The sequence below is a fragment of the Anabrus simplex genome, chromosome 2 (genome assembly GCF_040414725.1).
Source record: "Anabrus simplex isolate iqAnaSimp1 chromosome 2, ASM4041472v1, whole genome shotgun sequence".
NCBI classification, from domain to species: Eukaryota; Metazoa; Arthropoda; class Insecta; order Orthoptera; family Tettigoniidae; genus Anabrus; species Anabrus simplex.
The window spans coordinates 153833409-153848035 of NC_090266.1; the positions used below are offsets into that span (position 1 = coordinate 153833409).

Sequence of the window (14627 nt, forward strand, 5' to 3'; positions counted from 1 at the left end):
TTATTGTGTTTACTGTGAGAATATTGTTTATTATGGTGACTAATCTGTGATTTCCTCCTAAGATCGCTTCTAGTTTCTTGATTAATTTCTGCCTATTTAGGAAGTCAAATGCCTTGTTGTAATCAATGAAGATAGCGAAGAATTTTTGTTTTGGGTGTCTTAACGTGTCGTCGATACTATCTAGTAGATTCTGTACTGCATGCAGAGTCGATCCTCCTCGACGAAAGCCGAACTGGTTGTCCGGAATCTTTTCATCTATTTCTTTTGTCAGTTGTTGTGTGAGGAGTCTGATGAAAACTTTGAATATATTGCCCTCCAGAGCTATGCCTCTACATGAGTCTGGTGCGCTTGTATTACCTTTGCCTTTGTATAAGATTTTTACTGTAGATTCTCTCCATATTTGAAGTATATCCCCTTTCTCAATGCATTTATTGAATAGTGAGGTCCATACTTCAATAAAGGATCCCATTGCGGTCTTTATATGTTCATTGTATATTCCATCGGGGCCCGCTGCTTTATTCGATGCTAGGTGTTTTATTGTTGTTTCCACTTCCTCTTTAGTGAAATTCTGGAATGCCTGATCTTGTTCAGTGACTATCTTCTTCTCTGTTGCATGCATTCCACCTTCTCTATTTAACACACCAGAAAAATGGGTCTTCCATGTATCCATTGTTATGTCATGAGGGAATCGCGGTTTCCGTGGGTTTTGAGCTTGGAACGGTCTTTTTCTTGCTATTTCTGCCAATTGTTTTGCCTTATTCTCAAGGTATGATTGTTTCTTTTCTTTTATCATCATCTTAAAGGAAAACTGGATTCAGGTTTCATCGCAGACAGGAAGACCGAAATAATGAAGAAACAGGACACTACAAACAGGAAGACTATATCGCTACTTCTATGGGACATCGAAGGATTGAAGAGTGCTATAAACTTAATGACTGAAAATATACTGAAAGAGGATATTATGATATTAACAGAGACCTTTCTCACAGAACATATTCATACAAATGGATATTACAGCACGCACAACCTGGCACAACAGGGTCAACGAGGCAGACCCTGTGGTGGAATCACATGTATGTTCAAACCACATCTGGCACCAAGAGAAGTTTTATTCAGAGGGGAAAATACATTGATCACCAAGACTAAATACTTAACAATCATTGGAATATACATGCAGCCAGAATTCGCACCGGAAGGAGTGATAGATCCAATTATAATAGCGGGAGACCTTAACTGCAGACTTGATATCCAAAACAAGAAAAGTGATATGGTGTTCTCGTTCCTTGAAGAAGAAGGCTTCCAATTGGTGAATACAAAAACACAACCAACTTATATCTGCTACAGTGGCACCAGTACGATTGATTTAATATTCATAAACAAGAACATACATGTACACTCATGCAAGATTGAGAACTATCAATTGAGGAAACACCTTCCGGTGATCATAACCTTTACACTATCAAAAGTCGGACTCTCCATATCGCACGAAAGAACAAAATTCTCAAGGAAACTGAACGAAGAGAAACTACCATCAACAGAGGAAACACTGGAACTAATACAAAAAGTAGCACAGAATACGATTAAGGAAGCAGCAAGAGACATCACAGACAGACTAAGGCAGGCTCTCATTCCAGTCAAGCAAAACGCAAGTAAAGCACAAGAATGGTTTGATGCTGAATGTTATGCACACAGGAGACTAGTATTACAAGCACTACACAAAGTTAAAGCTGATAATACAACCACCAACCTGGCAGAATACGCCACTAAATGCATCTAATAATATTACTTTACAAGGAATAACTCGATTCTATCTAATCACTTCTCGCACGCGATCCACCTATGACGTAATCTTTGACTGAATGGCTTTGCGAGATTCATAGATATTCTTCATCACATGACAATCTTTGCAAACAGCTGTTATATTACTTTCCTTCCTAATCGTATTCTCAAGTACCTCGTTGAATCACCTGTTCATACATAATCATACTTCACGAGATATCTATCTAATTCTACACTGACTTAACATATCATTAGCAGCTTAAATGTAACTTCACTGTTTCACTTGCACACTTAAGTATTTCATACATAGAATATTCTATGGCATATGCCATATTACCCGTGGTGTAGGGGTAGCGTGCCTGCCTCTCACCCGGAGGCCCCGGGTTCGATTCCCGGCCAGGTCAGGGATTTTACCCGGACCTGAGGGCTGGTTCGAGGTCCACTCAGCCTACGTGATTAGAATTGAGGAGCTATCTGACGGTGAGATAGCGGCCCCGGTCTAGAAAGCCAAGAATAACGGCCGAGAGGATTCGTCGTGCTGACCACACGACACCTCGTAATCTGCAGGCCTTCGGGCTGAGCAGCGGTCGCTTGGTAGGCCAAGGCCCTTCAAGGGCTGTAGTGCCATGGGGTTTGGTTTGGTTTGGTTTATATGCCATATTAACCTAAGAATTATGTTACTTATCGTAAACACTTAGCTCGTCTTTCGTTATATCAGCCGTCATTTGCTCTCCTTCTGCTCGTCACATCTCTGGTTCATTGGCCATGGTTCGAGGTTCGGCTGGACTCCTCATCTCATCTCGGGTAGGTTCAGCTGTTCGGATGTCCGACTCGTTGGCTGAATGGTCAGCGTACTGGCCATCGGTTCAGAGGGTCCCGGGATCGATTCCCGGCCGGGTCGGGGATTTTAACCTTAATTGGTTAATTCCAATGGCCCGGGGGCTGGGTGTTTGTGCTGTCCTCAACATCCCTGCAACTCACACACCACACATAACACTATCCTCCACCACAATAACACGTAGTTACCTACAAATGGCAGATGCCGCCCACCCTCATCGGAGGGTCTGCCTTACAAGGGCTGCACTCGGCTAGAAATAGCCACACGAAATTATAATTATTAGCTGTTCGGATGATATCTCCCTCCATGTTGGTCCATCTGGATGCTTAGCAGATAATCATCATCTTGGAATAACTGCCAATAAGATTAAATATTTCCGAGAACTAATATTCATTTTATATTCTTGTTAGATTAATATTTCTTTTAAGCTATTCTTTTAGTTTTCTTTTGCGTTATTATCCACCAATTCTCTAGTCCGCGTAAGATATTTCCGCCTTGTCTTGCGAAAATCTTCAAATTTATATTATTTAATTTTTAAAAATATTACACCTTCCTCTTCTTTTCTTTTAATGGAGTAATTCTCTCCTATTCTTTCCTCTTTTTGCGGCTTCCAGTTTACGTTTTCCGAACAATCGCTGATCTTGCGCCTCGGGTCTATCAGTATATGTATTTGAATAAATTCTCGTATATTTCGCCGTATTTATATCCTCCACAGTATTTTAACAGGTCGTTTTGCCGTCTTCTTCTAAATTATAGTAGTTTTTCCTAAAAAATTCCGCCACAATCTTGATCATCTTATTTTTACAGAGCTGCAGCAATTCACTTCTTATCCTCTCGAGTTCAGTTTTTGAAGTATATTTTTTACAATAATCTATTCTATTTACTTGTTTTTTTTGAAACAATTCGTCTGACCTTGTTCTCTTCTGCACTGCCTTTGAAATGTAGTGGTTTCAAGTAAGTCATGGCCTCCTTTTGTGTTTAAATGTTAAGACTTTGTTGTGTACTCTTTTTAGTTTGAGTAGTCTATACCTTCCATAGGCGCCATTTTGGAACACTTCCGAAAATGCAACGGGCACAAAGAGGGTTCATTTTTACAGGCAATATCTTACTTTGGAATGACCTGTACACAACTCGTGGTGCCAGGTTCACTGCAATCACAGTACACTCTCTCTTTCTCTCTCTCGCCTGCTTTCTCTTACACTGCGTCATCAGTTCAAAAGTAGGTACTTCACTTCGACTGGACACTGACGAACCCCACCTGCACATCTTTACTCATACATATATGCATGACAGGATGTAATATTAGAGGGTTTTGAATATTTCAGTGTGTTCTTTATAGGATGGTGTATAAATCAGTTTCCAAGTTTTCTTAACATTGATTGATGGTCCCTCGTTAGGTTCAAAGGGTGGTGTTTTAAGGAATTCCCATACTCGTGCTCCTCTCCAACCAGCAGAAATGGTTTCGTTAGCTGTTCTTGCTTCTTAGCAATGAAAGCAAATTTTAGAATAGAAAAGGATTTGCTGCTTTGTTGAATATGACTCGATTTTTATACAAACACTAAGATTCAGCAGAGAACTTAAAGTGCCAGGTAAATCTCAAAACATTAGAAAAATCGAAACACAATTTCAGATGCCCACTATGAAAACGCAAGAATTAGCACTTTGTGGTCACAATGAAACAACAGACCCAACAGATCACGGGAATTTTAAGGAACTTAGTTGTTGCTGGTATCAAGGAGTCTTGTAGAAATACAAAACCGGTATTCCAAGATGAAGTTTGCTCAGTGATGAATCAAAAAGTATACGAAATAAATTAATTTAGTGCATTTCAGATTACATCAATGATTTTGTAAAAACTGAATTGGAAATTCCTGAGTTTTTTCTCTGTTCAGACATACTATATGATAGATATTACACAGGTCTCCCTGTGTTCTGTAACAATGAGAGTTGTTAATGTTGATGGAGCTGTAGTGGAGCATTTCTTAGGTTTCTATGATGTAAGTGCTGACAAATCATCAGTCACAATCTTTGTTTGCTTTATTGGATAAACTTTTGGGACCATTCAGCTTACGATGGCGCAAGTGTGATAACTGGCCATTTAAATGGACTCCAAAACAAATTAAGGTGGAAGCTCCTCTTGCTATATTTGTATACTGTATGGCAAACTTCCTAAATTTAGTCTTACAACACAGTTGCCAAACAAACATGAAAGTGTTGTATATTTTTTCTTCTATTACTGGAATTCCTACTCAGCAAAGAGAACCTATGCAGTTACCTCTGCATCAGGGCCACGCATTCCTACTTAACACCTGTCCACTGGAGCTCCAACTCAAAAGTGTTGGGTGTAATTGTGAACTGCGAAAAGTTGATAGAGGTTTTTGAGACCACAGTTTGCTGTGAACAGTCCGACAATAATTCTGCTCAACTTGCCAGAGGTTTTCTTCACACGAACAGTTTTGAATTCACATTTCTGGCACTAGTGTTTCATGACAAACTGGAAATGTTTGATGTTAACAACTGTATATAAAAAATAGGACTACTTGTGATATGCTAAAAAAAAAAAAAAACACAAGATGAATGAACTGTATTTTTCAATTCTCTTTGAAAAGGCCAGCAAAATGAATAATATGTGCCTCACACGAGAGTATGGCCCCTTCCTCAGGATGAATGTATTCAAATTTATCGAGCCTTATATTATGAAATTTTGGACCACATTTTGATGAAAATTTTCAAGACTGAAAAAATTCCATTAGTTTGCCTTGCTAACAACAAAATTTGAAACATGACACACATACTTTCCTTCTAGTGAACATGAAATGTGGAAAATACCTTTGGATCTGTGTTCCCCAAGACACACCATTTAGGAAATGAACTCTCCATTTTATATGCCAATGCAAAGTAAAGACAGAGTTTCAATGAAAAGATGCTGGAAATGCTTCAAGAGGATAAGGACATTTTTATGGATGCCTATAAATTGTTCTCCCTTATTCTGTCCATCACCTCTAGTTCAGCACCTGTGGAAAGATTCTTTTCTTGTTCAAAATACGGGGTTATTCAAAAAGAAGGAACAGATTTGAAACATTTATTTCTTCCAAACTACAAAAGATAGAAACACAATCCCAATGTTCCTGGAAAGAAAAAGAGTTCAATTTTCACTTTTGTAAGGTTTCAATATGAGTACTATGTTACATGACAAATATCAAAGCGGTGGCTCATTTCTTGCCACACACGAACCAGGTGGTCTCTAATTATTGAATTCACAGCTTCAACAATTCAATGTCGCAAACTTTCAAGAGTGTCAGGCATAGGGACAAACACACAGTAACCATCTTCTATGAACATTTGATGCCACTGGCAAATCTGCTTACGCCAAGGTGGTTGTTTATTAAACTGATGGCGAATAGCATGTTGAACTCCAATAATGGACTCTAGTTTTGCTAATTGCAGCACACAAAATGCTTTTCCCTGTTGTGTCGCCATTTGTTTACACTACAACTGACAAGCAATGCGGCCAGGCACGACAAGCACCAGCGCCAATGTGGCCGGGACTGGAACTTGCAACAGCGGCGCTTCTACATGGATTGTTCAAATTTTAAACCTTTGTCTGTCCAGGAACGTTGGAATTGTGTTCTACCTTTTGTAATATGGAAGAAATAAATGTTTGTAATCTCTTCCTTTTTTTTTTTCCTTCGAATAACCCTGCATATAAAAACAAAACTCAGGAATTCAATTTTAAGAGACTTTCTTCTTTAGGGAATTTTGCAATTCAAAAAGAATTTATACCGCAGTTAATGAAGAAAAAGCCATTCTACGAAGACATCACCAACAAGCTCAAAGCCTTTAAGGACCAAAGGATCGATTTCATATACATGAAATATGTAAGTTCAATCATTAATATAAGCATGTGTAATTTTTTCTTCCCCCCTCCTCCCTATTAGCTCTTCACCTAATTTCACAGCCACTAGCCACCACTGAGATTTTTGCGCAGATACCCCTTGTGTAGCATACTCAATTACGAAAAGTTACAGTGGCTGCAAAAGTGTTCAAGTAATGAAGCAAAATAAGTTAGACCAAATTATATCATTATTTTATCTTGTTACGTTGGCTGAGTAGTCAATATACTGATCTCTGGTTGAGAGGGTCCCAGTTTTGATTCCAGGTTGGACTGGGGATTTGAACTGAGTATGGTTGTGCTCGTCATAATATACTTTTCTTCACCAATATACAACACATGACATTATACCACCAACCACCACAGTAATATGCAATAGGGAATAATCCCTCCACATAGGGCTGGAGTCAGGAAAGGCATCTAGCTACTAAATTGGGCCAAGTACACCAAGTGCCAACCCCAAGACCAGGAAGAAGAAGATTATTCCATTATTTTACTCAATGTATTGTCCACCTCTCTAGTATAAGTTTAGCAATATTAGTTACTTCTTCTGAGATCTGGCTTTGATTCTGGACACTAAAAGAGATTTGAGATTGACAGGCTGGTACTAGGTAAGAAAAAAAAAAAAAAAAAAAAGATACATGCAGCTCACCTCCCATGGATGTGTATCTGATAAGAGTTGCATCACCTCAGAGGACTGAGGACACAGAACTCATTAAAGGGTTACACTATTTCATTAAGAGTTGACCAATTTGAAAAGCCAAATTTGTAACTTTAACTTCAACTAGATAACAGCAAAATTTATGGCTCCTAAACCAAAATACAAGTAGATGCACACAAATTCAAGATGGACAAGTAGGTCAGCAATGTTCCTAGGGAGAATGTAGTGAATCGAATCTTCATATTCATTGAGTACTGTGTGCAGTCTTTCCTCTATGTAAATTAAGTAAATAAGACTTTTGGAAAAGTATTAAGAGGTTCGGATACACAGTTACAGGTAAAATAATTTTAATACCAGCTAACAAAACCACAGACACAACTAGAAGACATGTTAAGAATCACATGAGGAAAAATTTTTTATTAATTAATAGTTTGTATCCTGTTACTACTATCTCTACTCTTGAGTGCCATTCAGTCATGAAAAGATGGAATCTGACTGCAATCTTTCATGATATCCAAAACTGATTAAGATGGAAGGAAAGTGTTAATAATAATATTATTATTCTTACGTGCCACTAACTACTAATGGCGGTTTTCGTCAACGTCCAGGTGCTGGAAATTTTTCCTGCAGGAGTTCTTTCACGTGCCAATAAATCTACCAACATGAGGCTTATGTATCTGAGCACCTTCAAATACCACAGGATTGAACCTGTCTAGTTGGAGCGTTGCCTACGAGATACTTCCGACAAGTGCCGCTAGAGTTCTCTTTACTGAGCTGTCTTGCCCGCTCATTGAAAGAGGTTCCAGTGCAAAAACTTATGAAAATTCATTAAAACTAGCAATTTCACAAGACACCAAACAGATGTGAGATTAAAAAATAGTCCAAGAGCAGTTGTATGACTTACTTTCTACAACGTATTTCTTATACTTTGCTTAAATGAAATAAGTATTTCACGAAATAAGCAGAAGTCTATTTGCGAGTTTGTCACTTCTTCCCGTTTTCTCTAATTCTGCCTCAGTGTATCCGATAAACTGATTGAGATTGCAGTCATAAATAACTTCGGGTTTAATCACCACCTTATAAATTATCAGCTACCCTACCTTTTCCTCCACACATCTGATGTTGCGACATTCATTTGGAGAGCGATGTTATGCCCGTTTAGCCATTAGAAAATCCTATATAATTTTTCAGCACCTTCTGATGTGGTACAGTTGAGCAGTGCAAGGATCTCAAATCTGTAGCCGGTAGGTGCTTTCCAATGCCAGAGGACGCAAATTTTTAGGGTCGTTTATCCGTATTTCACTTTTTCTTCACGAAAGATTCAGATTGTTCTAACAGGAATAAAGCTCCTAAATGATCATTTGTACAATTATTTTCCATTTGGTTTACATTTTGGTCAAGTTCATATACCTTAAATCATTTTTCTGATTTCATTACCGTATCCTACTTCTCAATATAAAGACTTTTCTGTAATCTGGCATTTGAAATCTCATCAATATATATTTAGATTTAACAGAGATACTCGTAGCCTTTCCATGACATAGAAATGAGACTTATAGGTACTTCTTTTTTGTTTGTGGGTGACGTAGATCAGTTATATGCTGAAGATATGGTATGTTCATCATTATCTGAATCAGAAATTTTACTAAATTTTGATGGCAATACGTCATTTCTTGGAGCTGGAGCCTTCCTGCATTTGACACTTTTCTGTTGTGAACAGGACATACACTAAAAATAGAAGGAACTTCATTGGAGAGAATTCGTTTGACTGGAATGCTTACACTGAAATCTGATGTATTGAAATGCAAGCTACATATTCGTGCCTCGAAATAGCTTGCCTGCATTTCTCTCTTAAACCACACTCCGAAGGAAATTTATGGAACGTCACATTTTCTTGCTTTTTTAGTGGTATCCAAAGTACACAGAGGTACACAACAGTGCACCATGCTTTTCAACCTCACGGACACTCACTGATAGAGGCAATACACACAATAAATGGCATAAAATCAACACAATATCACAATTACTCCGTACATCACAATGTTAAAATCCACCAAGAGCAGAACAGAAACCTGACATCTCGCGGCCAAACCGTGAACTCGGTTGGGCTGTCTTTTTAGTGGCAAATTAGTAGCTATGTCCCGGCCTTGTATATCTCGTGGGCAATGGTTGGGGTCAGAAGGTCAATGCCTCAACCGACTGAACCACTCAGCCCGGCAAGGAAAATGTTGACCAGGGATCAGAACTCATCAATAAACATATGTTCAAATGTGCTACGGTATATTTAAGACTCAGAACTTACAGTTCCACTGATTTTTTAAGAATCATTGCACACATTTTTACACTTTTGTAAAATGAAAAATATTTTTCTTAAAAAGCCATTGTTTCTCAAATGCTTCCATAACATAGTATTATGGCTTACATTCTCTTCCTAGCTTCTCAATGGATTCCGTAGCAGTTTTTACCAAGGGAACAATTTCTTTCCGCGATGCCTTTATATTTCCTTGCTTAAAGAGGGTCAAACCAGGGATAACCGAGTGAAGTGGTTCCAGGAGGAGAGAAGGACTTGAACTCTTCTTCAAGTGTTCTATTAGCTGTTGAGAGAACAGAAGTACTTTATAAGTCAACAACACTGTAATACATATTGTATAAAGTGATCATTAGCAGTTTTCGATTTAAAATAAAATAGATACTTCCTCCGTGTTAAGCACAAGTAACTGAATTGATTACACATTATATCAATATACAGTAGTCATTACATTATAGGAATGATGTCTTTTAGCTGTTGTCCATAGTCCATGCATTCAGGCAACCCTTCCCTGAAAGTCCTCCATCACTTGGTGCAATGCGGCAGATGAAATTTTTATCAGCTGTTGAGGGAAGAGGAGCAGCACCTCCCCTGTGAACCATGTAACCTTGCTGCAGTGGGGAGGCTTGCATATCCCAATGAAGCAGGTAGCCAAGCCGTAGCTGCAACCATATCAGATGGGTATTGGTCGAGAGACCAGACTAACGAATGGTTCATCGAAAGCGGGGTAGCAGCAGTTGCAAGAGTGGCAGTCTGAAAGATTGACTGATATGGTCTTACAATAATACTTAACATGGCTTAGCTGTATTGATACTGCTACAGGGGCCAATGAGCTTAGATGTTAGGCCCCTTTAAACAACTAGCTATCATCATCACCGATACTGCTACACAGCTGAAAGCAACGGGAAACTACAGCCGTAACTAACTCCCGAGGACATGCAGCTCTCTCTCTAAGAATGATGTACTGATGACGGCTTCCTCTCGGGTAAAATATTCCGGAGGTAAAGTAGTCCCCTATTTGGATCCTCAGGTGGGGACTACACGAAAGGAGGCAATCATCAGGAATAAGGATACTGATATTCTCAGAGTCGGAGCATGGAATGTTAGAAGTTTGAATCACTGTGGTAGGTTAGAGAAACTGAAAAGCGAGATGGACAGACTACAGTTAGATATAGTTGGTGTAAGTGAAGTATGTTGGCAGGAAGAGCAGGATTTATGGTCAGGCAACTACAGAATTGTATGTATGTTCAGTCTTCAGCCCTAAGGCTGGTTGGATCCTCAACAGCTCCGCCATCAGCTGTCATAGATGGAGATGGCCTAGGCATCACTGAAGAGGCATACTAGGGAATTATCAACACATAATAAAACAGGGGAAATGTAGGAGTAGGTTTAATAATGAATAAGAAAATAGGGCAGCAGGTAAGCTACTATGACCAGCATAGTGAAAAGGTTTATTGTGGTTAAGACAGACACCAAGCCAATGCCCACCACAATAGTGCAGGTCTATATGCTTGCTAGTTCAGCGGATGATGAAGAAATGAAAAGAATATATGAAGAGATAGAAGATTTAATACAATCTGTAAAAGGTGATTAGAATCTAATTGTGATGTGAGAATGGAATGCAGTGGTAGGCCAAGGAAGAGAAGGTAATACAGTAGGAGAATTCGGATTGGGACAAAAGAATGAAGGAGGAAGCTGGCTGGTTGAATCCTGCACCGATCACAATTTAGTCCTGGCTAACACTTGGTTCAAACATCACAAACGATGGCTGTATACATTGACGAGACCTGAAGACACTGGAAGGTATGAAATAGACTTCATTATGATTACGCAGAGATTTAGAAACCAGGTGTTGGATTGCAAGACTTTCCCAGGAGCAGACGTGGACTCTGACCACATCCTGTTGGTCATGAAATGCCATCTGAAGTTGAAGAAATTGAAGGAAGGAAGGAATGCAAGGAGATGGGATCTAGACAAGTTGGGGGATTGTTTCAAGGAATATGTAACGCAGGGACTAAATGAAAAGGCTGAAGGAAAGAAAGTAGAGGAAGAATGCACAGTCACGAAGAATGATATCAGTAAGGCTGCTACAGAAAAGTTAGGAAGAAAGGAAATATCAACTAAGAAATAATGTATTAATGGATAACTCAAGAGATACTAGACCTGATTGACGAACGACGAAAGTACAAGAATGAAAAAAAAAGAGGAGGGCAGAAAAGAATACAGGCAAATAAAGAAGTAGATAGAAAGTCAAGGCGAGCTAAGGAAGAATGGCTGAAAGAGAAGTGCAAGGATGTTGAAGGCTGTATGGCCTTAGGAAAGGTAGGTGTTGCATACAGGAAAATCAAGAAGATCTTTGGAGAAAGGAAAAGTAGGTGATGATTATTAAAAGCTCAGATGGAAAACCACTTCAAGGGAAAGAAGACAAGTCAGAAAGATGGCAGGAACATAGCCAACAGCTGTATCAAGGTAAAGAAGTAGATGATAGTGTTCTGGAACAAGGAGAGGCTGTTGATGCTGATGACATGGGAGACCCAATTTTGAGGTCAAAATTTGACAGAGCTTTGAGAGGAACAAGGCACTGGGAATTGATGACATACCCTCAGAATTACTGCCTGCCTTAGGAGAAACCAGCATGGAGAGGATATTCAGTTTAGTGTGAAAGACGTATGATACAGGAGAAGAGCCATCCAATTTTTGGCATAATGTTGTTATACCTATTCCCAAGAAAGCTGGTGCTGACAGGTGTGAAAACTACCACACCATTAGTTTAGTATCTCACACTTGCAAAATTTTAACATGTATTATTTGTAGAAGAATGGAAAGACAAGTTGAAACTGAGTTGGGAGAAGATCAGTTTGGCTTCAGAAGAAATGTGGAAACACATGAAGCAATCCTGAACTTACATCTGATCTTAGAGGACTGATAAGAAAGACAAGCCCACATTCATGGCATTCGTAGATCCAGAAAAGGCATTCGATAATGTTGATTGAACCGAGCTGTTTGAGGTTCTGAAGGTGATCGGGATCAGATACCGAGAAAGGAGAATTATCTACAATCTATACAAAAATCAGTCTGCAGTGATAAGAATCAAGGGCTTTGAAAAAGAAGCAGCAATCCAGAAAGGAGTGAGGCAAGGCTGCAGTTTGTCCCCTCTCCTTTTCAATTTTTACACAGATCAGGCGATAAAGGAAATCAAAGAGGAATTTGGAAAGGGTATCAAAGTTCAAGGAGAGGAAATCAAAACCCTGAGATTTGCTGATCATATTGTTATTTTATCTGACTGCAAAAGATCTGGAGAAATTGCTGAATGGTATGGACAGTCTTGGGGAAGGGATACAAGATAAAAATAAATAAGTCCAAAACAAAAGTAATGGGGTGCAGTCTAAAAAGGTCAGGTGATACAGGAACTATTAGACTAGGAAATGAAGTCTTAAAGGAAGTAGATGACTAGTGTTACTTGGGTAGTAAAATAACTAACGATGGTAGAAGTATGGAGGACATAAAATGCAGACTAGCATAAGCAAGGAAGGCCTTTCTTAAGAAATTTGTTCACCACAAATATTAATATAGGAATTACAAAAATGATTTTGAAGTCTTTTGAAGACTTTCATCTGGAGCATGGCATTGTATGGAAGTGAAACATGGATGATAACTAGCTCAGAAAGAAAGAGAATAGAAGCTCTTGAAATGTGGTGTTACAGAAGAATGCTGAATATGAGATGGGTAGATAGAATCACAAATGAAGAGATACTTAATTGAATTGGTGAGAGCAGATCGATTTGGCTAAATTTGACAAGAAGAAGAAATAGAATGATGGGGCACATCTAAGACACTTAGGTCTTGTACAGTTGGTTTTTTGAGGGAAGTGTAGGTGGTAAGAACGGTAGGGGTAGACCAAGGTACGAATATGACAAGCAGATCAGAGCATATATAGCATGTAGTAGTTATGTAGAAAATGAAAATGTTAGCACAGGATAGGGTGGCATGGAAGGCTGTATCAAACCAGTCTATGGACTGATGGCTCAAACAACAACAACAGCAACACTGTAATACAAATGGCTTGAAATGATCATTAGTACAAGGTCCATCAGAAATAGAACCTACATCCCTTATGCTTCTTTTCAAGTCTCCCATTGCCCATAGCTTATTTTCATGTACCGTACACTTGACGAAAGGTACCTCTACAAAAGGAAGTCACATGGAATAAAATTGGATGATCTTGTGGGCCATTTAATATCTCTCTATCTGGAAATGATGCCAATTCTCTGAGTATAGCCATAAATATTCCCACAGTATGAGACGTTGCCCCCCTCTTCCTGGAGCCAAACAGCCTGGATTTCAATAACATTGTTTTCCAGCTCCAGTTTAAAAACTAAACCGAGCATCTCGATGTAGCAGACTTAAGTTACTGTCACTACACTTGCCTGTTTTTTCCTCAAAAAATACAGAACAATCACTCCAAACCACAATAGACAACACCGAACAACAACTTTCACAGAATGTAGAAGTTTCTGCTAAATCTCCCAGGGATTGTGAGATGCCTAGAAATGACAATGCTGAGAACTGAAATCAGCAGTTAGGTGTCATTAGAACCTAGTCAGTGTCAAGCTAGAGCTCACTGGAGGGCAGAGTGGAGATCTGTTGTTCTCAGATGAGAGCCATTTCTGTCTTGCCAAGATGTCTGCAGTGTTTATACACTGGACCTATACCAGGAGTTATGGTCCTTTAACAACAGGAGCTATGGTCTGCGGAGCAATTCCCTTTGACAACAGGAGTACTCTTGTCATTATCGAAGTTGAGCAGGGGGAGGAATGTTACGGTATTAAAACGCATGTTAAGGAAGGACAAGAGTCATCATTTTCATTTTGATTTTGTTCTATTTGATTTTGTAAAATATGTTCATTTGTTTTGTAAAATATGTTCGTTTGCTTTGCCTTGAAAAATGACTGAAGACCAAGAACAAAAACTTACATTTATTTGGTTATTGTGTAAAATTTTATAATGTAAATATCTGTGTAATTAGCATTTGGATTTAGGTAATAACTTGTATGGCAGGGTGTAGCTGCATGTGCTTGTGTTGGTAAGATGCTTCTAGTGATTTCCTGTTGCATCAGAAAGGAAGTTTCTGGAAGATGTAAAGATCTTT

At 38.9% G+C, this 14627-nt stretch overlaps 1 protein-coding gene across 1 annotated transcript in view; it reads right to left on the reverse strand.

The window, feature by feature from the left end:
* Positions 1–9433: 9433 nt before the first annotated feature.
* pn (exopolyphosphatase prune) overlaps positions 9434–14627 on the reverse strand; it is an 81230-nt gene continuing 76036 nt past the window's right edge. Inside the window, exon 6 of the mRNA XM_067140397.2 lies at positions 9434–9764. Within this exon, the coding sequence (XP_066996498.2) occupies positions 9582–9764 (183 nt within the window). The 3' untranslated portion in view covers positions 9434–9581. The remainder of the gene's footprint in view (positions 9765–14627) is intronic.